The following is a 24677-nucleotide window of genomic DNA, read 5'->3' as shown; positions in this document are numbered from 1 at the left end:
ATGGTGAAAAGAAGAGTAAATTTCAAACAGAGATATAGAAGTTATTGAACGATGTTAACAAAGGGACTCGGGTCACAATGGCCAAAGAATTTCCTAGAAGCTGCCAGCGAACAGCTTTTATCCTGGCAATCAATGGGTTTCTGGCAATTATTACTGACAATAGAGTAACAGCAAGCTAGTCGGGTCCGTTTATTATCTGTGGGAGATTTACAGCAAACAGCAGTATCAAGTTATTACACTGGAGCTAGCTGAAGCCTCAGGGGGAAGAGAGAGAACACACAATCCACTTCTCCCAATAAGACTGCCAGTAGAATAAGGGTTCAAGTCACAGAAGAGCCATACACCGCTCAATAACGGCAAACAATATGAACAAGGAAAAATAATCTAGAATCTTCTTAACCACTATTCTACTAGTCATTTTTTCAGTTTTTGCACATGTTAAAATGCACATTTTAGGCCTGAATAATAATTAAACCCCCCCAAATAATAAAATAGTAGTAATTGCAATTTTTATGTCACATGATATTAAAGAACGGAAGGCAAAACTTTTTTTTTGTGTCCTGGATAGTCTAGGGGAGGGTTATAACCCCTATCTTTTTTTTTGCCATTTGTGTCCCAATTGGGCGATTTTCCCCTCTATTACTCTTCTGGAAACAACCCAATATTCTGGATTTTTGTTTCCTTTCAATTTTGATGATAACAGTAACTAGGACAAATACAGAGGGCGAATCTCCCTAAATGGGGGCACAGACAACAAAAAAACCTAATAGGTGTTCTAATGCATCTTCACACTGTCCAAAACTTAAAAAAAAAAAGTTTGACCCTTACTGTTACTTTAAACACAAATCTACAGTATATTTTAAGTAAAAAATACACTAAAGTTAAAATGGTTGTGTCACAGAGCTAGTCCCCCCCCCCCCCCCCCGAGAATCCCCTCACTCCGCTACCGCCAGGAATCTGCCCCTCTACTGAGGAGGCATCCTGCTCCCCTGGTCGAGCGCCAGCAAGTCTGCCCCCCTGGTGTGCTAAATACAGGCTCCCCTCCTGTCGCTCCCCCTCTCTGTCTCCATGGGCACGGCCTGACCCTGCTCTCCCACGCTCCATGCTCGCCAGAGACAAAGGCCACGCTCCCTGTGTGGGGCCAGCGTGGCCCACTGCCACGAGAATGTGCCTGGTTCCATATACAATGCCAGAGCGGGCCCCTGATTATTAGCGCATACCTTTTTAATTAGGACCCTGGTCTCGTGTGTTTGCAGTTGCTCCCCCTGCCTAATGCTCTGCAAGGTCTGTGCTGCGACCAGACCCCAGGGAGGTCCCCCCCTCAGCCTTCACGGGACTAAAAGCCTGCTACGGACCTCCCTAGTCCTCCAGGTTCTCAACAGCCAGCTTCGGTTAACCCCCTGCTGACCAGATCTCTGCCTGTGTTGATTTAACCCTCTGTGCCCTGCATACAGTGATTGCATTAACCCCGCGCTGGACTAATTGGCCCCCCCGTTGTCCCATTTTGCCATCCTGAGAACCCTACAGTATCGCTGTGTCTTGTGTTGTTTTGTGGACTAGCTATTCGAGAGTCTGTAACCCCATAAAACCCCTCAATAAATGCCCGCACATCGGGTTCCGTGTGCTCTCTGCGCTAATAGTTCGTTACAATGGGTTGGCAGCAGTGGGATAAGAGCATTCGAGATGGCAGATTAGAATCTGCATACGATGGACACAGAGGCCCCAGAATATCGACATTGGACAGTGAGCAGCTTACAAGAAAAGGCCAGAACATTGGGCCTCAACTACAGGGGACTTAATAAAGATCAGCTGGTCCAGATGCTGGAGAAAGCCAGGAAACGGGAAGAGTCAGACATGGACATGGGCCAAGTAGTCTCGAGGGAAGACTTCATGGTACAAGCAGCAAGAGCCCTTGGGTTATATGGTACGAGGAAGAGATGGCCATTCTAGGAAAGAATGCCATTGAAAAGGCTCAAAAAAAGACAAAAAAAAGAGTGGAAAGTCGCCAAGAACCAAGCAGCTGCTCCTATGCCTGTCCCCATGGCACAGGAGGCCCAGAGAATATCCCGGAAGGATTTTAAGCCCTACCAAGAACACACTGGAGATGTGGAAGGGTTCTTCCAGGACTTTGAATGTCAATGCTAACTACTGGCGGTCCCACCCACAGACTGGACTCGCCATGTGGTAGGACTGCTTGACGGAGGGGCTGCTGAAGCCTATCAATTGATGGACCCCCTCAAGAAGCAGAACTATGAGGAGATAAAATGGGCCATACTGGACTACTACGCTGTATCAGAGTCATATCAGACCCAGTTCCGGACTACCCCCAGAGACCTCCTTCAAATTGTTTGAGCACAAGTTGTCCTTAGCATGTTGCCAGTGGGTGGAAGGGGAGAAGGCAACCTCCCCTGAGCAGATCATGCAGGCCATCCTGATGGAACAGTTCCTTTTCAAGTGCCCCCCTAGCTCCGATAGACTACCGACGCCTCAACCATCACATGGTTAGTGATGCCTACCCAATGACCCGTATCAATAACCTGCTGGACCATCTGGCTGGAGCCTGCCATGTCACTACCCTGGACTTAAGCAAGGGCTACTAGCAAATCCCCTTATCCATAGAGGGTCGGGAGCGCTCCGCCTTCATCACCCCCTTCGGTCTGTTCGAGTTTCTGAACATGCCCTTTGGAATGAAAAATGCCCCTTGCACCTTCCAGTGCATGGTGGACTAGCTGCTGCAGGGCAGTCATGACTTTGCCTGTGCCTACCTTGATGACATCACCATCTTCAGCGAAACCTGTGAAGACCTTCTAAGGCATGTGGGCTTGTCCTGGACAGAATTACAGGGGCCAATCTCACCATCCGACCAGACAAGGGCCAGATGGGGATGGTGGAGGTGCAATATTTAGGACTCCGGGTGGGAGGGGGGGGGGTAAACTGCTCCTAGAACTGGCTAAAATAGAAACAGTTAGGGAATAGCCCACCCCCCACACTAAGAAACAGGTTACGGCTTTTCTCGGCACTGCTATTATCGCAAATTTGTTCCTCATTTCAGCACGATTGCCAAGCCCCTGATGGACCTCACCAAGAAGGTCATACCCCGGATGGTAGCCTGGACCCTGGCCGGCCAGACCGCTTTTGACCTGTTGAAAGAGGCCCTTTCCCATGATCCCGTCCTGGCAGCGCCCAACTACTAGCAAAGATTCCTTGTGTAAACAGACGCCTCTATTTATGGGCTGGGGGCTGTCCTCAACCAGGTAAATGAGAAAGGAAGAGGTACTCACAGAGGCGGATCGGGAGCAAACCCACACAAGTGCCCCCAAGAATACATTAAAGTGTTACTAAACCCACAACAGTAAAATCAGTCTGTATATACAGTAAAGCATGCTTGTTATACTCACTGTGGAAGGGGTAAATTCTGTGCATTGTGTAAAACAGCTGTTTGATCCTGTCTTCTGTTCCTCCCCTTCTTCCACAGTCCCCAATCTATCTGCTGATAGTACAGAACCCTGGTAGGCACTCTACACATGCTCAGTTTGCTGTGTATTGCTAGAGAGATTACTGGGAGACCAAGTATAGTGAATGCAGGGTCCGGGGTTTAGCAACACTTTAAGGTTAAAAAAAAAAAAAATTGGAACCACTTTAATGACTTGTTTTTGAATGTACAAGTTCTGGCCCATCAATTTTATATTTACTAACTAGTTATAGGCTTTCATTTATTTTCCTTAATTGCTTTCCTGCTGTCCTATAGTAGAACCCAGGGCTGCACAAAATCCTGTATATATACGTGATTTGCATTTCCAGGTACGGGGTGCGTACGCCGCCCTACCCGCGCCACCGTTGGTGGCTAGGGATATCAATCACTGGGTCTTGCCGGCACCCGGCGATCACGGAGCAAAGTTGACAGGAGAGAGACCTGTGTGTAGACAACACAGGTCTCTCTCCTGCCAGCAAGAACATGCAGCATGTCTTCCTAGTAAAACACACCCAGCACATTATGTAAAACAGCACATAGTTAACCCTTTGATTGTCACAGATGTTAACCCCTTCCTGCCCAGTGTCATTAGTACAGTGTCAGTGCTTTTTATTAGCACTAATCACTGTATTAGTGACATTGGGATGCCAGTGGCAGTCAGTTCCCACCCAGTGTCAGAATGCCCACCGAAGCCCCGCTATAAGTCGCTGATCGCCACCATTACTAGTATAAAAAAAAAAATTAAATTCCAGTATATACATTATACCAGCATTTGTAGACACTATAACTTTCATGTAAACCAATTCATTTACATGTATTGGGATTTTTATTTTGTTTAGCAAAGACATTTAGCATGGCCTACATTTATGAAGAAATTTTATTTTTTTTTTTTATTTTTTTACTGGATGTTTTATAGCAAAAAGTAAAAAAATATATTTTTTTTTTTTTCAAAATTGTCGGTCTTTGTAGCACAAAAAAATAAAAAAAAAGGCACAGGTGCTCAAATACCACCTAATGAAAGTTCTATTTGTGGGGGGAAAAAAAAAAAAAAAAGGATGTAAATTTAATTTATGTACTGCGCTGCACGACCACGCAAGTGTCCATAACGCAGCGCCATATTGCAAACAACGGTCTGGTCAGGAAGGGGAGTACAACCTCTGGAGCTCAAGTGGTTTATATAGCACATTACAATATGATAGTTGTTGCACTTCTGCAGTGTTGTTTGTGAGCGAACTCATCTCTCAATAAGGAGACCAACTTTTTTTTTTTTTTTTTTTATTAATCAATAAGACTTGAAAAAAGTCACAAAATGAATGCGCTTTGCCGTTCTCATTTTGCAATAATGCTCTGTGCAGCACCAACCCAATGGATTGACCTTGCTTCATAAATAAAATGTATATACATAAAATAAGAACGTGTCATCTCCTTCAATGATTCACAAGCCAGTAGGTCAGGGTCTGCAAGCTCACAAGAGGCCCTGTTGAGCCATGTAATTCTTTCATAGCTGTGTCTTGCCAGCCCTCTTTCATTGGTACAAAGCTTGTAACATATTAAGAAAAATAATACAAGTAACAAAAAAATTTAAAACAAACAGTTCACAAATATACAAAACATTCAACATTTTACAAGTGTGCTGTAAATTTTACAGACTGCAGTAAGTGTCCTAGTGCAATTTACACAATTCATGCAGATCAATTCAGCTTGATTGCAGATAAGGCAATAACCCAATCACGTATTCTGTGCAAAGCTAAACTGGAAGGTGCCCAGGTACAGTATATATCTGACCAATGGAGGCAAAGGTTCCCCTAGGTGCTGCAACACTAACCATGGAGTTCAAATAAAATACTAAAAAAAAAAAAAATATTTACCACCAACTTAAAGGGTCATTCTGCTAAATGGTTCATAGTTCAGTATGCTTTGTAAAACATTTTGCCAGTTTAAAGAAATGCTCTCTCATGAGCAATGAAAAACTATATTCTGGTACATAGATTTATGATGAAATATCTGAACGCTTAAATGCTGAACGATAAAGTAGAAAAATCCTTTGTTTTTTTTCTTCCATTACAGCCCGGCAGCTCTTCCCGTGTCAGAAGCCCAATTTCTGGGTGTAACTATTGCTGCAGATAATCCCTTGCGTATGTTTCACTGGGAAACAGGTCCTGGCATGCCCTCTACCCCTGCATTCCTATTGTGGTGATCAGGCCAAGCTCACCTGCTTTTGCCCCCTTTACAGGTGTTATGCTGGTCTTGGGCAAGTGACTTGTGCCAAGATCAGCGCTGTCAATCAGTTGTCACCAATTATTTATCTCCAGAGTAGTGTGACTGGACTCAGGTGGTGGAAGGGGGAGCGCACTGTCAACCACGCTAACTCTTGGTCTACAGCACATGTGAGAAAGGAACAGAAAGAAATAATTTCTTTAAAGGTGTTGCCCCAGAAACCAGTCACCATTTAGCAACCTCAACCTTACATTTCAAGAACTAGGGAACAACCTATGGCGGTCATCCTGATCCTCATTTGCGAGTAAGCTTCAGACCTGGAACAAGCATGACTCAGTGAAAGCTGGATCAGGATGCGAGACTGCTGGAGCCCACACCTTTAAAAACAGGCCAGCAATGGTGGCTCAGAAACTTGTCCTTTAGGTGGTAATCCTTAGAGAGGACATCATGTAACATGGGCCCTGTCTAGTTCACACAAGGAAGTTAAACAGAAATGTAATTACAGATCAACGTGTCTACTACACAAAACACAGAATTTTCTGTAGTTTAGTGAGAATTTTGTGTTGCTTTGTAAAATTATAAAGCTATGACAAATTAAATGACAGCAGCATTTATACAATCCAAAATATATTAAAATTATACAAAAAAAAAAAAATGTACATTTGCCTGATGTGTTCAGGCAACAGAGCAGCCATTGTGCTTAATCAGTACTTTGCCTACCGAATCACTTTCAACCAGTGACATCAACAAGGATGCAGAAAGTGCCATGCTCAAAAAGAGACCACCCATGGGGCACCGAGACACCAGCAAAGTCCATAATGTACAGAAAAACTGGACAAATCCACCCAACATGGCCTTAGAAAGAAACTATACAATAGCATATACACATTTAACCACTTGGCGCCGGCCGCACGCAAATGTGCAGCCTCCCGGCGTCTGGGCCTTGACGCGGAGCGGCCGCACATTTGCGTGCAATTAAGAAAAACATATGTGCTGAGAGCACACGCCCTGCATGCTCCCAGTACGCATGTCTGGTACTCACAAAGGTCCCGCTCTCCTCTTTCGATCGGGACCTTTCTCGATCATGTGACCATCGTGATGGCGTGTCATGGCAGTCACATGACCCTAAACCCCACCCTGCCTTCTGAAACCCTTAAAGGGCTGGGAGGCACCGGCGCCAAGGGGTTAAGTACAGCATCTTGTCCATGAACCGTTTTACCCGGGGCAGTTGCAATTTAACAATGTTCTCTTCTCATGTATAAATGTGGTCAAACCATCGAATAAAGCATCTCAACAGTTCAGTATCTGATTTTTGCCCATCAGACATCAACCAGATTCTGAACATAATACTTTCCTAAGCATAAGGTGACCATACACTAATTAGCGGAGTATCATCACTGCATTTCAAAAACGGACGTTGAATCCTTCAACGGATTAAGTGCATGTAGCACCGAGTCCCATTATGATTTGTGATGTAGCTTATGCGCTAGCGAGGTCAACAGCAAGCCACCCTCCTCCCACCGCTGTCTGACCATGATGCTTACTAGGAGATGAACACATACTTGGGTCTAATTACCAGTGCTAGTCTCTGGAAGCAGGCGCTCACTGAAAACGAAGGCAAAGCAGAGAGAGGGGTTATAGAACATTAGATCCCACACAAAGTTATCAGTGCTGCTGGGGCTGTGTGATCAGTCAGCTACTTGTAAACATACACTGCACTGACAGTGGCAAAACAGTTTGTATAACTTCCCCCTCAAAATCCTCATTTGCCTGGAAGCACCTTGGCGAAATTATTACTATTATACAGGATTTATATAGCGCCAACAGTTTGCTCAGCGCTTTACAAAATGTTATACAAACAATTCTGAAACCATCAGTACAGCACATCTTTACAAGCAGCCAGCTGATCACACAGCCCCACCACCATGAGCCAAGCCAGAATAATTGGTATAACTTCCCCAAGGCACAACTGGGCAACAGAGAACACCAAGGAGGAAGTTATACGGACTATTCTGACACAGTCAGCAGTGGCAGGCTGAAGATGGACCACTTTTACGGGCTACTGTACTTCACAGACAGTAATGCATGATCAGCTACCGCACAATGATCGTTCTGTATGTTACCTTGCCCTGTCATGAGATTGGCACCAGTAGTTCTTAGTGCATACCTCTTTGCAAAAAAAACACACACGTCCCCATCTCATCTCTCCCCTCCTCCCCAAATATTAAACCTGCCAAAAAAATGATCCTTACCGTAAGTAAGCTGAAAGATCCATCAGCAGAAATTCCTAATTCTCATTTGTTTCTGACAATCCAATATCTCATCATATTTGACTCAATAATACATTTTCTGTCCATGCAGTAAAAGCATTGCATTTATGGTGGTGATGCGATAACCACACACAAAGCAATCGTTTTTACTGAGAGAGTAGCTAAAGTCCCGGTGTAACATCCTCATAGGAACATCCATAAACTGGGGCACAGCTACAATCAGTACACACAGAAAAAAAATGTGCTTTTAAAATGGTTGCAAACCCTCACATATACCCAATGAAGTGACTATCGTCAGGTGATGCACAGAGATAAAAACAAATCCTCCAGCATACGTTGTATTTGAAAGGATGCAGGGAAGACTGCAGATAAACAAAGTGCTGAATTAATACGCTTGTCAGAGCGTTCAGAAAAAAAAGGGGGCAGAGAACTGAAGTTACACTCTACGGAGCTCAGTGAGATTTCTGAGAGCTGATTGGAGGGAAGACACAACCCTCCACAAAACACACAGGTAAAAAGCAGTGGCTGTCAATCAGCTAGAGGTCACTCCCATGTCACCATTTTTCTCCTGGTGTCAGAAGTTATTCATGCTGATAGCAGAGGAATGAAGCAGTAGACAGAAATGACACTTAGTGCTCTTAATTGACACACTATAGGAGGGACATGCTTTGTTCTTATTTCATGTCTGAGGTTTACAACCACTTTAATGCGCATCAGGGCCATGGATCAAAAGTGGGACCAAGTGCTACATGTACTTGAAACCCTGGGGGAATCAACATTAAAAAAAATGTGTATTAAGTCTAACATGGCCAGCTTAGCCTTGATGATGGTTACTGGGTACAGGACCCTAAAGGCACATTAGGACAGATGCGTGAACTGAAGTTTCTACTGACAAGAGGTAAGAACTCCAGCTGCTACTCTTGGCCAATCTATCATGACATCTTCATTAAAAAGAAAGAGAATGCAAACTTTGCTAGCTTCTGAAAAGTTACCGGACATTTCAGCAGTAACCTTTTCACTGCGACTGGATGCCTTAGCAAAAAGGACTAACACAGTGTAAAATATCATATGATATTTTATAGACTATTTCTTTACGCTTTCATACATCTGCCTTACTAAGGTCCCATCCACAATATCCATACCACTGGAAATAATTAGATTGCAATTATTAGCTTTCTAGTGTTTTCTAGCAGCAAAAAGGGAGCATTTGATTGACTGCTATGAGCAATACCTTTCTAAATTTTTTCTGCATCCATGAAAACCACACCAACGGCTCAGTGTGTCACTAGCTGACAAGTTTCATGTTTAAGAAAAGCAACAATGGCCAGCAAACACCAAGAAATGGCCTCCAGTACTCAGGAACATGGCGCACTAGTAGTGTAAGGGGCCTCATGACACCTTTATCATAAAATGAACAGATTTCCTTTTAAAGAACTCACCAAAAACCTTTCCGGATCTGGGCTTATCAGCTCCAAATTTAGAAAAATAGTTGTTCTGTCATACCGTTAATTATTCCCATCATCATCTACCAACATAACAAAAGCTGTGCTTTACATTTTGTAAAAATAGTTTTAAAAAGACCAACTAACAAATCTAGAGAATATCTTCTAGAAAACACAAAACAGCCTTATTTATCAAAGTGTCCAAAGAAGAAACTGATCACTTCATTCAGAAATAATTAGCAAAAAAGGTCTTCTGGGTAAATGTCATCGTTATAAGGCAAGTGTGCAAAGGAATGCAAATGAATGCCACACTACAATTCCCAACGTGCCCCAAATCTTTGGCTGACTACGAATAGCCACCAGCGAACAGGACCTTTTGGCCTACTAGGTTTCATCAGTGGTTGTTTTGGTCAGCACAAAAGTAAAATGGAAGTGAGTGGAGTTCGAACTGCTTGGCATTAACTTCAAATGAGGAGACTTCAGGCAATGCCCTTGGATGCCCTGTAAGCCCAACGGCCGAGGGGTATTTATTTACTGGTCTGCCATGTAAAATGGCATTTACCCAGAAGTCATTTCTCCCTCTAGACAGGCCTTTTCTGCCAACAGGAAGTACTGCCTGAAAATCTCCCAACTTGCACTCATGATTCCTGTGAGATCCCACAGAGATTCTATAGTAGTGGTCTCCAAACTGTGGCTTTTTGCTTGCCTCCATCCAGCCTTTGGGACACTATTCCTCCCACTGACACCATCAATGGGGCACCATTTCTTCTACTAAGACCAAATAAAGGGGCATGATTTCTTCTACTAAGACCAATGAAGGGGCACTATTCCTCCCACTGACACCAATAATGAAACACTCTTCCTCCCACTGACACCATCAATGGGGCACCATTTCTTCTACTAAGACCAAATAAAGGGGCATGATTTCTTCTACTAAGACCAAATAAAGGGGCACTATTCCTCCCACTGACACAGTCGATGGGGCACTATTCCTCCTGTTAAAATCAATGGATGGGGCACTATTCCACCCACTGATGTGGGGAAATTTTCTACTCCCACTGGCCACAGGCCGGCACCCCTGAACGCTTGAAGAACAGTAAACTGGCCCTTTGTTTAAGAAGTTTGGAGACCCCTGTTCTACAGTATATGTCATTGTGAATTTAGACTTTTTTTCCCTTTAAATGATCAGCCTGATGCAATTAATAATAATAATGTGTTAGTGTTTTAAAAAAGCTTGCTTCTATTTATGGTTTAGAATTTCTGCTTAGTAGTGGTGTACAGTGGGTATACCTGCTCCACTCTTGGTGCCAGCCATTGATTGAAAACAAAGATTTTTATCTCACTAGGTTTCTGTGCTTCACAGGCAGATTATGGTCACCAGGAAGGGCCAACAGGGTGCTGTACATAGCTTCCTGAAACCATCACAGAGGCCTGCCTGAATGCTTTGTCTCTTCTGCATTAAAACTACTTATCTGCCTACCCCCCCTTGTGCAGTGAGCCATGCATGCACAGCAGTGACCTCATCCCTGCCGGGCCAATGACTGCAGCCGGAAATCGATACCCAGAAGCCGGCAGCCTAAAAATGGCAGCGGCCGGGCAGGGAGCTCAAGGATGTCGCATTGCTGTAGCTGAGGCGAGCATTGTTCTGCTTTAAAAGCTAAACTAATCCCATCAATTTAACAGTTTAAAAAAAAAAAAAAGTTACATTCCCGGGAATGCTAACGGTCACATTTGCTTGTGCTCTCAACCTATTGGTCAAACCATAAAATGGCTAGTACCATAACAACTGATCACATGTGCAGCATCATGGCAGTTGCAGATCAAACAGAGGCTGAGAAGGCAGCTTCCTTGGCTGCAAGCGATAGGAGGGTTCAAGTTCCTCTTTAAATCAGAGGAAACCATTTTAGTACAGCAGAGGAGCCTCTACAACTGCACTAGACAGACAATAGAGCTGGAGTTCAGGCAACCAGTTTCTCCCTTATTGCTCTGTGGGGAAAAAAAAAAAAGGTTTACAGCTAACGCAACAAATGACACTTCTGACACTTTGGCTAATAAGGCCCAGTATCCACGAAACAGGGTAAACATGAACAATAATTGTGCAAAGTCTTCAAGACAATCATCAAAGTTGACTTTTAAATCCACAACGTCATAGTGTCAACAGGTCCTTGCAATCCACAAGTCTTCAAGCCATGTCCACCAACTGGACCTCTGTTTAAACTTTTAAAATTCAGATATTTTTGGTAATGAAATGCAGAAGTTGTGAAAAGTGTTTCTCTTGTCGAAATTGGTCACGACCTCATAACAGACTCGTACAGTCTGGTTGGCAGTCATTCTTGTCGGACACAATCAGTTGTAACACGGAATGTATACGGGTAGTGATCACTTGACGGAATGCTTCAGACTCTTCAGGCCTGAGGTGCTCAGCGTTCGGGATCTCTGTCTAAGAGTCAGTTTGCCAGGAAGTTCTATGCTCTCAAACAAAGGGTTTTCTATTATTTCCTCAGCCTCGGGTCTCTCACTGGGGTTGTGGGAGAGCATATGCCGGACCATGTTTTGCTGTGAGGAGAAGAAAGACACTTAGACTATATACAATGATATGGTCATTACATCCAACTATATACAATGATATGGTCATTACATCCAACTATATACAATGATATGGTCATTACATCCAACTGCATGTAAACATTCAAAAACAAAACAATACAGGGAGATTTCTCCCAAGTCACTCAAGTATGTCTGGATGATGAACAGTTCATACATGTGGAATGGAGACACCAGTACAAAGGCGTTGTAATAAAAGTTTATTTGCATTTTACAATCATCTCGGCCACTTCTTTATTCCTCGAATATACAATATAAAGAATAAAAGGAGAAGATGCACAGGGAACATTTTGGGATAGATGTACACTGTCCTAATTTTATGCATCCTTTCTGAAGTTAAGTATCACCTCTGTTTCTCCCCCCCCCCCAATTTTAAGCATTAGCCTACAGGGCTCTTATACCCCCTTCCTGCCAGGAAATTTTCACCTTTCAGTGCTGTCACACTTTGAATGACAATTGCGCAGTCTTGCAACACTGTACCCATATAAAATATTTATAATTTTTTTGAGACATAGATCTTTCTTTTGGTGGTATTTAATCACCTCTGAGTTTTTTATTTTTTGCTAAACAATCCAAAAACAACTGAAAATTTTGAAAAAACAAAACTTTTTTTCTTAGTTTCTGTTATAATATTTTGTATATAAGTGATATTTCTCCTTCACTGATGTGCAGTAATGAGGCTGCTGTGATGGGCACTAATAGGCTGCATTGATAGGTGCTGATAGGTGGCATTGACAGGCATCACTGATGGGCACTGAAAGGCAGCAATCATATGGCACAGATAGGCGGCACTGATAGGCAGCTCAGATAGGCACTGATGTGCACTGGTAGGCGTTGACAGGTGGCATTGATGGGGCTACACTGATCATCAGGGCACACTGATTATCAGTGCCCTGATGATCAGTGTACATGTCCCCTCTGAATAATGCTGATTACCGGCTCTCCTCTCCTCATGAGCTGTCAGTGTGACAGCTCATGAGGAGAGGAATGCTGATAACCGGCATTTCCTTATTTACATGTGATCAGCTGTGATTGGACACAGCTGATCACATGACAGAGCTGACATCATCGGCTCTTTCCGGTGATCCGCTGTGTCCCAGGGACACAGCGCACCACCGATCGCTGCGCTGCGAGGGCACGCACATGTGGTTAGAGTGAGAGGACATCATATGACGTCCTCCCAGAACGAGAGAACCACCTTGCACCCGTCATTACCTTATATGTTTTTTAAAATAATTAACCACTTGAAGACCCGGTAATGTGCATGTACATCACCGGGTCGAAGTGGTTATACTGAGAGGATGCCTGCAGCTACAGGCATTATTCAATTATTTTTTTTTTTAGCCAGCGATCTGTTTTCATGTAAAAGCAATCTTAGCGGCTAATTAGCCTCTGGGGACCAATCATTTCTATGGTATGGGAAACCGGAAGGAACTAGTATTTTGTCACTTCCAGGTTTTGGCCTTTTGTTTACAAGCCATTACTGGCTTGTACAAGCATTGGATCAGTCAGAACTTGGTCTGATCTGAGGCTTTTAAGGGCAGAGGAGACATCTGGGATCTAACAGACCCCAAGGGGTTTATTTACTAAAGCTGGAGAGTCCAAAATCAGACTCCCTTCTGCATAGAAACCAATCAGCTTCCAGGTTTCATTGCCAAAGCTTCATTGAACAAGCTGAGGTTAGAAGCTGATTGGTTTCTATGCAGAAGGGAGTCTGATTTTGGACTCTCCAGCTTTAGTAAATAAACCCCCAAATGTCTCAGAAAAAAAGCACCTGTCACTACTTAGTGCTATCACAAGGGATGTTTACACATTCCTTGTGATAGCAATAAAAGTGATAAAAAAAAAAATTAAACCGACAGTGTAAAAATTAATAAAAAATAAATAAATAAAATAATGAAAAAAAAAAAATTCTTAACAAGCCCACATACCACCGTGCTTGCACACAAAGGCAAACACGCGTGCTAGTACATAAACAGCAATCGCACCACACATGTGAAGTATCATTGTGAATGTCAGAGCAAAAGCAATAATTCTAGCACCAGGCCTCGTTTAACCCTTTGAGGACCGTAAGATTTTGGAACGCCAAAAGAATCAATTTTTTTGTTTTTAAAGTTCGTACACTTCAGTTGCTGTAACTAAGCCATTTCATGAAATAATTGGCAAAAAGCTAAATCCATTTGTTGTTTGTTGATAAAACTTTTTTTTTTTTTTGGTTTGAGTCAAAATTTTAGTTCTTAAGTTCTTAATCAGATGATACACGCAATTAAAAACATGGGACAAATACGTCCCTTGGTCCTCAAAGGGTTAAAAGGCTTTACTGGTTACCAGTTTAAACTTAATGTACTGTAGTTTGATGCCATTCCATAAGTGTGCACAGTTTTAAAGTGTGACATGTTAGGTATCCATTTACTCGGTGTGATATCTTTATATTTTACCAAAAACTGGGGACGGACGGACGGATGCACGCACGCACGCACGCACGCACACACACACCTTGGGAGTTCTAAGTACTTTTCTAGCAAAAAAAAAAAAAATACTATTTTTTAAATGTAAACAGTATCAGAACAGGCCTGGTCTTCAAGATCTTAATACATGCCAAAGGATTGCCAAATAATGAATGGAAATTAAAGAAAAAAAAAAAAATCATAATTGACTTCCTTCAGACTCACTGAAACAGAGACTGCTCTGATTGAGAAGTCACCCATTCCCTTGTATGTGTTTATTTCAGCTTGAGCTATTGAGCTCTGTAAAATGGCTCTTTTATAAGGAGTTGCAGGAAATATGTGAAAAGGTTCCTAAAGCTTCACCTGCTGAATAGAAAACGTCATAATAATCACATGCAACATTTCATATTTACATGTAACTGAAATTTGTCCTAACCATACTAAAAGAAAACTAAATTACAAAACCAACAATACAGTTCGTTTAAGAAGAAACATTCTGACCACCACTTGCCTACACACTTTAGGTGCTCTGCTTACCTCTTGCGGGTATTTCTGTGTAAACAAGACAGGAAACTTCAAATCACGGATGTCTGTTAATATCTATCAACAGAAGAAAAAAAAAAAAAAAAAAACACTTTAGACTGATCTTTCCTGGTAAATGCTAACAAAGTATGCTTCTTGTAATTTCCTTGTCCATTAAAGAGGAAGTAAAGTCAAAACCTAACGCCAAACCTACTCTCAGTCACATTTGAAGCCTAATCTATCTAGCCCTTTAAAGCAGAATCGGCTGTCTTCAGTGTGTGCGAGTGTGAAGAAGAGGCAGACGACAACATAAACCCCATAGTAACTCTATGGGTAATGGCACTTCCCAGGCAGTTCACAGTTGATATTGGTATTCTCCTGAACACAGCAGCCGCCGTTGGATGGAAGGGAATGGATGCAGAACAGGCAAGTATAGTGATTTTTGCAAACAGTAGTCTACTGTTGTGCTAACCAAGCTGTGCCATATAAAGAATTTACAGGAGATAAAGGAAGGGACGAGGTACAGAAAGGAAGGAAGGAAGGAAGGGACGAGGTACAGAAAGGAAGGAAGGAAGGAAGGAAGGAAGGAAGGAAGGAAGGGACGAGGTACAGAAAGGAAGGAAGGAAGGAAGGGACGAGGTACAGAAAGGAAGGAAGGAAGGAAGGAAGGGACGAGGTACAGAAAGGAAGGAAGGAAGGAAGGAAGGGACGAGGTACAGAAAGGAAGGAAGGAAGGAAGGAAGGGACGAGGTACAGAAAGGAAGGAAGGAAGGGACGAGGTACAGAAAGGAAGGGAGGAAGGAAGGGACGAGGTACAGAAAGGAAGGGAGGAAGGAAGGGACGAGGTACAGAAAGGAAGGGAGGAAGGAAGGGACGAGGTACAGAAAGGAAGGGAGGAAGGAAGGGACGAGGTACAGAAAGGAAGGGAGGAAGGAAGGGACGAGGTACAGAAAGGAAGGGAGGAAGGAAGGGACGAGGTACAGAAAGGAAGGGAGGAAGGAAGGGACGAGGTACAGAAAGGAAGGGAGGAAGGAAGGGACGAGGTACAGAAAGGAAGGAAGGAAGGAAGGAAGGGACGAGGTACAGAAAGGAAGGAAGGAAGGAAGGAAGGGACGAGGTACAGAAAGGAAGGAAGGAAGGAAGGAAGGGACGAGGTACAGAAAGGAAGGAAGGAAGGAAGGAAGGGACGAGGTACAGAAAGGAAGGAAGGAAGGAAGGAAGGAAGGGACGAGGTACAGAAAGGAAGGAAGGAAGGAAGGGACGAGGTACAGAAAGGAAGGAAGGAAGGAAGGAAGGGACGAGGTACAGAAAGGAAGGAAGGAAGGAAGGAAGGGACGAGGTACAGAAAGGAAGGAAGGAAGGAAGGAAGGGACGAGGTACAGAAAGGAAGGAAGGAAGGAAGGAAGGGACGAGGTACAGAAAGGAAAGAAGGAAGGGACGAGGTACAGAAAGGAAGGGAGGAAGGAAGGGACGAGGTACAGAAAGGAAGGGAGGAAGGAAGGGACGAGGTACAGAAAGGAAGGGAGGAAGGAAGGGACGAGGTACAGAAAGGAAGGGAGGAAGGAAGGGACGAGGTACAGAAAGGAAGGGAGGAAGGAAGGGACGAGGTACAGAAAGGAAGGGAGGAAGGAAGGGACGAGGTACAGAAAGGAAGGAAGGAAGGAAGGGACGAGGTACAGAAAGGAAGGAAGGAAGGAAGGGACGAGGTACAGAAAGGAAGGAAGGAAGGAAGGAAGGAAGGGACGAGGTACAGGAAGGAAGGAAGGGACGAGGTACAGGAAGGAAGGAAGGAAGGAAGGGACGAGGTACAGAAAGGAAGGAAGGAAGGAAGGGACGAGGTACAGAAAGGAAGGAAGGAAGGGACGAGGTACAGAAAGGAAGGAAGGAAGGAAGGGACGAGGTACAGAAAGGAAGGAAGGAAGGAAGGGACGAGGTACAGAAAGGAAGGAAGGAAGGAAGGAAGGGACGAGGTACAGAAAGGAAGGAAGGAAGGGACGAGGTACAGAAAGGAAGGAAGGAAGGGACGAGGTACAGAAAGGAAGGAAGGAAGGGACGAGGTACAGAAAGGAAGGAAGGAAGGGACAAGGTACAGAAAGGAAGGAAGGAAGGGACGAGGTACAGAAAGGAAGGGAGGAAGGGAGGAAGGGACGAGGTACAGAAAGGAAGGGAGGAAGGGACGAGGTACAGAAAGGAAGGGAGGAAGGGACGAGGTACAGAAAGGAAGGGAGGAAGGGACGAGGTACAGAAAGGAAGGGAGGAAGGGACGAGGTACAGAAAGGAAGGGAGGAAGGGGCGAGGTACAGAAAGGAAGGGAGGAAGGGGCGAGGTACAGAAAGGAAGGGAGGAAGGGGCGAGGTACAGAAAGGAAGGGAGGAAGGGACGAGGTACAGAAAGGAAGGAAGGAAGGAAGGAAGGAAGGGACGAGGTACAGAAAGGAAGGAAGGAAGGGACGAGGTACAGAAAGGAAGGAAGGAAGGGACGAGGTACAGAAAGGAAGGAAGGAAGGGACGAGGTACAGAAAGGAAGGAAGGAAGGAAGGGACGAGGTACAGAAAGGAAGGGAGGAAGGAAGGGACGAGGTACAGAAAGGAAGGGAGGAAGGGGCGAGGTACAGAAAGGAAGGGAGGAGGTACAGAAAGGAAGGGAGGAGGTACAGAAAGGAAGGGAGGAGTTACAGAAAGGAAGGGATCAGGTCAGCGGTTATCAAGATGGGCAAGGCTTACTCATTTTATGGTTGAGCTTTACCAGAACAGTTGGATGTGGATTAATCAGGTTTACACACGTCTAAACCTAGCCTAAAAGTCCTGACACTCCTCTAAAAGGTGATCTGAACATTATGCGACACCTGTTCAGTGCCTGTTTTAATCCCATTTTTGTTGAACAAACATGCCACAAGTGCGTGCACTGCTTGCCACCCACAACATGTCGATCAGTTTTTTGCCGCAGGCACAAAGCATCGCAATCACAGCATGTGAACACCCCCATTCTCTGCCATCACAGCTTAAGGGGTGGTGGGGTGCTAAAAAATGCTACCCAATTGCACGTTTTCAATGACCCCATCCGCATGCAAAACACCCTAAAATCTTTAAAAGAGAAATGAATGTTCTTTACAAAACTAGTGCAGGGTGATCAGTGAATTTTCCATTCCTTCCTGTGATGGGCCCAGTGACAGGGGACAGTTTTTCTTCATACTCTCTGGTAGGCATTCGTATAAAGTGGTTGTCTGCGTGCAGCTGCAGGAGAGGAATTCATTTCATGTGCCTTACCATGATGCCCACTTGAGTAGTGCCCAACACTAAAACAATATTAACTGTAATCGGTGCAGCCCAATAGCACCCAAGGCCACAGCCCTTATGGCTTAATACCAAATTTGTCCCTGGTTATGTACTCCAGCTAACCATGTGCCTACTGTGTGACATTATGGCAACTGGGCTATTCAGCTTTAAAAGCCACTTGGTTGAATGCTGACTTTTTACCTCACTATTCTAATAAATAATATTATTATTATTACTACTACATTTTCTCAAAGTCTACAGCTTGATTACAACGATATTCTGTTGTACATACAGCAAATACTCTGCTTTGTTGGAGACGCAGGAAAGCACTCTGATTCTTTTTAACTGCATCGCACATTAATTAATAAAGCTATGGATTACATTTTATATATCACCAGTAAGCAGGGGAGGACTGGCCATTTGGAAACTCGGGCACTGCCCAAGGGCCCGGGGTCAGCAGGGGGCCCCATGAGATGCCCCTGGTACCTTTTTCATAGCTTTTTTTGAGTTTGGGCAAGGACACAGGGGCCCCATGATCCCCTATTGCCCGGGGGCCCCATGAGTTGTCAGTCCGCCCCTGCCAGTAATTAGCTTTCCCAGCAAATGTAGAAACCTACAGAGGATAAAACATTACATTACAGTCAAAATAGAAGTAACACTAAAGGGCAGATTCATAAAGATCACCAGAGTTAGTGGTCACTTCCTAACAAAGCCACTTCTCTAGTTTCCCAGATGTGCGATTTAACCACCTGATGGCCAGCGACATACCAGTACGTCTCTGGACTTAGAGTGATTATACTAGGGTGATGCCCCCAGGCATCATCCCGGTACTTTTTAAAGCCAGTGGTCAACTTTCTTGCAAAAGCAATTCTAGTTGCTAAATACCTGCTGAACTGCTTTTACAAGCAGCAGGAAGGGACATGTCTCGCTCTCTCCAACCAGTAGACTGCAGAGTCTAGCTGGTGCTTCTGCCAGCTGACCAAAGAGCTGATCAGACACTGGAACGGCTCCAGTCATCTTTATGGTCTCAGAAACGGGAAGCGACGAACATTCATCACTTCCGGTTTTGCCAGCTGTAAACAGCGACATTTTTAAATTGGGAAAGCATCTGACCACACCGATCTTTGTGTGATCAGATGCTGTGAAAGACACATGAGAGATCAGGGATCTAAAAGACCCCATATTTCTCAGTAAAGAGTATCTGTCACTGCCTATTGTTATCACAGGGGATAATTAGAATAGTTATATTTTTTTATTATTTATATAAGTAAACAGCAAATCGTACCACACATTTGAGGTATCAACACGAACATCAGATCGTGTTGTATTTCTAGCACCAAACCTCCTGTGTAAATCTAAAGTGGTAAACTTTAAAGGTTTTAAAAGCATCTCCAACAGATAATAAAACTGACGTAGTTTGGCCATATTGCACGGGCGTGCGCAATGTTAAAACATCACGTTTGGAATCTTTTTACGTAGTGTAACATCATCATTTATTTGCAACCAAACAATTGGGTATTGGGTTTTTGTGCATAAAAAAAAAAAAAAAATTTTAAATTGCATTTGAAAAACTGCTGCACAAATACCGTATGACATAAAAAACTGCAACACTCACCATTTTGCTTTAAAAAATATATAATGTTTGTAAGTTTCTAAGTAATTTTCTGGCAAAAAAATGATGATTTTGTTTACGTGTCAAAAAAGGCAGTGTCTTCAAGTGGTTATGGTGTTGTAAATTTTCAACAGAAACCTTAAGGCCTCATTCACACCGTACATGCAGAAAAACTGATGTGCAGATTCCACTTGCACAGACATCAGTTTTCATGCGCGCTTCAATGTGTTTTACACACATTGCAGATTCCTGCACAGAAAGAAAATCTGCACATGACACTAGTGGTGTGACTAGGGCACAATTAGGCTTTTTTTGCACGCATTCTGCAAGAGCACAACAAAATCGACGTCTCTGCACCATGGTGTGAATGAGCCCTAAAAATTATAAGGAAGAAGTATACTGGCAAAACCTATCTTGCAGGATTTTTTTCACCTATTTCAAAACAAGGTGGAAATGAGCAGAAACTACTGCTCTGAGCAACTGTATCAACTGTATAAATAATCAAAGAATTGAGATTTCCCACAAAACACCCGTCCCCCCACAAAAAAAAAAAAAAAAAGGCAAAGTATCAATTTCCTCTATTTTTACGGAATGAGCAAAATGAAATCTAGAATATGATGAGCATCACTACCTTTTTTTATTATTATTATTATTATTATTATTATTATTATTATTAAAAGGAAACATTTACTTTTGCAAAAGGTGACTGTTACACAATCTTTGTGGTAAGACAAATATAATAACACGTCTGTGTGTGTGTACATGTGTGGGGCTCGTGAATGCGGATCATTAGCACAGATCTGTGCTCCATGAAAGGAAACATCACCATCTAGAGGAAAAGACTCAGCATCGCTTTAGATTTTAAGAAATCATGTGCAAGGCGAGATTACAAATCTACTTTTTGCTTAGAAGCAAAAGTATGGTAGAAAGACAGGACACAAATTTACATTCTTATGCCATACAGAAAGAAGGATCCCCAGGGATATTACTGTATGTGGATGCATGCAGGTTGTAAATCAATTCTAGACATTGCCATCTATCCATGCTTGGCAAACAGCTATGTGATAAGGAAAAAAAAAAAAAAAAAAAGGAAGAACAACCTCTGCTTAAGTTTTTGAAAGTTTATTTAAACGAAGAGCTACAAAAGAAAAGATTAGTATGGCCATGGAGGTGAGAAAGAATTGACTGTGCCAAAATCTAGTGTTTTCAGAAACGCAGGCTTTTAAGAAAGCTGCCATGTAGGACGTCCCTAAAGCTCCATTCACACTTTGTGGTTTGGAATCACATGCGGAATCACAATTCTGCCTGAGATTCCAAATCGCTTGGCAATCACAGCACAACGAGCAGCTCATGTTTAGGTGCCATTATCCTTCACTGGCACCCCAAACGCAATGTGATTCTGCTACGATTGTTGCACAACAGGATCACATGGCAAATGTGGCTTTAAAAAAAAAGAAAGCCTGAAACCGCATTGCGCATTACGTCACCAGTCCAGGCTGTCAGTCAGGAGCCGCAGGGGATTTGCCCGCCATAAGTAGCCGAGGAGCCTCTGCTTGATTAATCGACCCCTAGAGAAGGAGATCTATGGATGGGGAAAGTGGATCAGTGGATATCAGTAGATGCTGAGAGGATCGGAGGATTTGATCCCACTTTACGCTTTGACCTTCACGGGTCGAAGCCTGGAGGTGAGAGGCTAATCTAGCCGTGTGTTGGAGTTTCTGCACCTGGAGTCACTTTATGATCACGTGTGCTTTCAATTGCAGTAGTGGTGTCACCCACCCATTGGACATTTTTCTACACATTTTATTTATTTTTGTTTGCGCCTTAGTGTGACATTTTTTGCACTATATTTGCAATTATTTACTTTCAAACTGTTTTCATGTGTAAGAATTTTTCACAAGATTGCTAATACACTGCGTTTATACACTATGTTTTATTATGGTATTAGCTTTAAGATATATTTTGTGATCACTATGACCACTTGATTATTATATTTATATTCATCTCACGGGGTGCATTGTATGTGTTATATATGTTTAGAGGTTTTTTGAGTAGCATTTTTTTACTTTAAGCTTTATGAGTAGCGCCACATTTTTTGACTTTTTATTTGTTGCAAAAAGAACCTCCTGCTAGTTTTTGAGTGACAAGCTTCACATGATACAGTATGATTTATCACTACAGAATCACACTTGCATTTAGGTGCTATGAAAAATGAATGGCACCTGAACAAGCATGGTGCAATTTTTGAGTTTTGCAAAGCGTTTTGGAATCGCATGCAGAATTGCGCTGATTCTACCCGCGATACTAACAGCCTAGATGTGAATGGGCCTCTCTAAGAATTTGCGCAAGTCTCATATATAACATTTATGCTCCATACAGAGCTGTCTTTTTCCAATTCAGAGATGCAGTGTTGTGTGCATCCCTGTTCCAGTGTCCCACTGCTGTCTACTGGGACACTCCCGCTGTGTCCCAATATGACATGCAGATGCAGGTCCCTGAATTCACCCTGTGTGCATTCAGGGACTCGCAGCTGCATGTGATATCAGACCGCCATGTCCCAAAACAAAACAATGGGACACCAGCAAAGGGATGCACACATTTGTGCATTCCCATGCCAGGAAAAGACAGCGCTGCATGTGGCACGTATGTCATCACCCCATGTGAATGGGGCCTTATGAGAGACATTAATGTCTGTTATTTTTGAACACATCATTTTGACCGAGAGCACTGCAGAGTGTTATACAGACTGTGTAAGACCTTTCAAGGATATTCTAACACATTGCAGAGACTGTTCTAGTACGATTTCTGCAATATCACCCAAGTAAGCAAACCTGTTTTATAAAAGGACCCAACATTAGCATATAAGCACTTTGTTATTTAATCACTAGTAAAACGTAATAGTCATTTTTCCTTATCATATGGAAACTGTAAATAAATTCTTTCTAGTTTTTAAAGTGTCGAGGAAGAAATCTGAGTAATCACCTGTCAAGGAAATAGGAAGCTCAGGAAATATCCACAACATGATACAGTCAATAAAAACCTGAAGAGGGAATCTATAAAGTGCTGGCCACTATCACTGGAAATCCCCCCACTATATACAAAATGAGTTACACTATGATTCAAAGAAAAAAAATGTTCTCTATTAAAAGGATAAGTTCACCTTTCATAATATGTTAACACCATATTCAGGGCATAACATGTTATAAAATGACCACCCATTGAACCCCCCCAATCCCCTGTTTTGACAGCTAGCGGGGGATCTTCTCCCCTCCGCTAGCTGTCAAAGTTTAAAAAAAAAAAAAAACCCAGCCGTGTCAGACTCTACCCGCACCACTCATTCCCAGTATTCTGTGAATGAGAAACTACAAGTCCTGACAGCTTTTGCGAAGTACGAGCATACGAGCAAACAGATACACCCGAGAGGTCTGCAGGAGACATGCATGGCATCAGTGAACTGCTAATCGCTGGCGCAATGCTTTACAGGTTCCTACAACAAATAAATGCACTTTTTTTTTTTTACACATGCACAAAAAAAAAAATGTGTATTTATTATGTTTTTTTCAAAAGTGAACTCTTGGAAAAGTAAAAATGTATCATCTTTGCAGTGGGGATGTTCTCTACATTGTGAGTGATAAAATGTTCATTTATGCCTAGGGGACCAGGTTAAGCAGTTTTACTAACTGGATCCTCTGCTCCTGCAGGCTCCTCCACACAGCAAGACTGGTCCATGCAGCCTCTTATTCCCTGAACTCCAGCAACTGGATGCCCTCTGACTTCACCTTGACTATGCAGGGCCCACAGAACTGCACTGGAGGCTAGGAACAGTCCACCAATGAAAAATAGGGGCGCAAGAAAAAGTAAAACTGCTTTCCCAGTCTTCTAGACCAGGGGTCTCCAAACTATGGCCCTCCAGGTGTTGAGGAACTGCAAGTCCCATGAGATCTTGAAAGAGCTCTGACAGCCACAGGCAAGACTCCCAGAGGCATGATGGGAGTTGTAGTAATTCAACAGCTGGAGGGCCATATTTTGGAGACCCCTGTAAGACAGAAATGAGCATTTAACCCTTGCAGTGTGGGCGTAGCACCACTGCAAGGGAGGATTTTTTATTTTCCTTGTGTTGTGTTTTAAGTCACATTCCTTTCATTTTCATGTGATTTTGGCCCTGGCCAATAGCAAAAGGAGGAAATCTCCCGAATTGAGTCCTTAGGATATGCAAATGCATGCTCACTATGATTCAACTCACCAGCTGCTACTAGAAATAAAACTGCTGAGAGTAGACTGGACATTTATCAATAGCTCAGAAAGTTGGTAACCCTGGAACAATCCAGTATACATTTAATGCATCATCAGGTACTTACTTGTACTCTCTCCATACTGGTACTGAACGGATATAGCAGCTCAAATAAAATCAAGCCCAGAGAGAAGATGTCCACTTTGTGGGAGTAACTTTGGCCATATATCTACAAAGAAACAGAGGAGGACATGTATCAGTTCTGTTTAACAGCAACGCAACATTACAGAAGAAAGCTTATGAGAAATGCATTATAATACTGCAGCTCAATTCATAAATTCCTCCCTCTGCTATTTCTAATGTAGCACTGCGACAGAATAAAAACCTTGTCTTGACTACGGTTTTGGTTGAAATTCTCCCACATCTTCATAAACATCTATCTCCTCCCCTATGGTGTGCAAAACGGTCTCAGTTGGTTGCCCAGGATTGAAAGCACAGAGGTTGAAAAATACACAAAAACAAAAACTGCACTAAAGGAAAGTAAGTATGATTTGTGACTAATTTTGTTGCTAATGTGCTTTATAAA

At 43.1% G+C, this 24677-nt stretch overlaps 1 protein-coding gene across 2 annotated transcripts in view; it reads right to left on the bottom strand.

Annotated features, from left to right (window-relative positions):
- Positions 1-4555: 4555 nt before the first annotated feature.
- Positions 4556-24677, bottom strand: part of EIF2AK3 (eukaryotic translation initiation factor 2 alpha kinase 3) — an 82938-nt gene continuing 62816 nt past the window's right edge. The window contains exons 16-18 of one of the 2 annotated variants that reach the window (XM_089656414.1): positions 24219-24320; positions 14990-15052; positions 4556-11957 (exon numbers count right to left, since the gene is read on the bottom strand). In XM_089656414.1, the coding sequence (XP_089512540.1) occupies positions 11781-11957; positions 14990-15052; positions 24219-24320 (342 nt within the window). In that variant the 3' untranslated portion in view covers positions 4556-11780. The remainder of the gene's footprint in view (positions 11958-14989; positions 15053-24218; positions 24321-24677) is intronic. The other variant, XM_089656415.1, reaches the window with a different exon arrangement.

This window comes from Staurois parvus, unplaced genomic scaffold (genome assembly GCF_062004578.1).
Source record: "Staurois parvus isolate SC_StPar_1 unplaced genomic scaffold, SC_StPar_1.0 ptg000903l, whole genome shotgun sequence".
Lineage (NCBI taxonomy): Eukaryota > Metazoa > Chordata > Amphibia > Anura > Ranidae > Staurois > Staurois parvus.
This window is presented reverse-complemented; position numbering and strand designations above follow the sequence as displayed.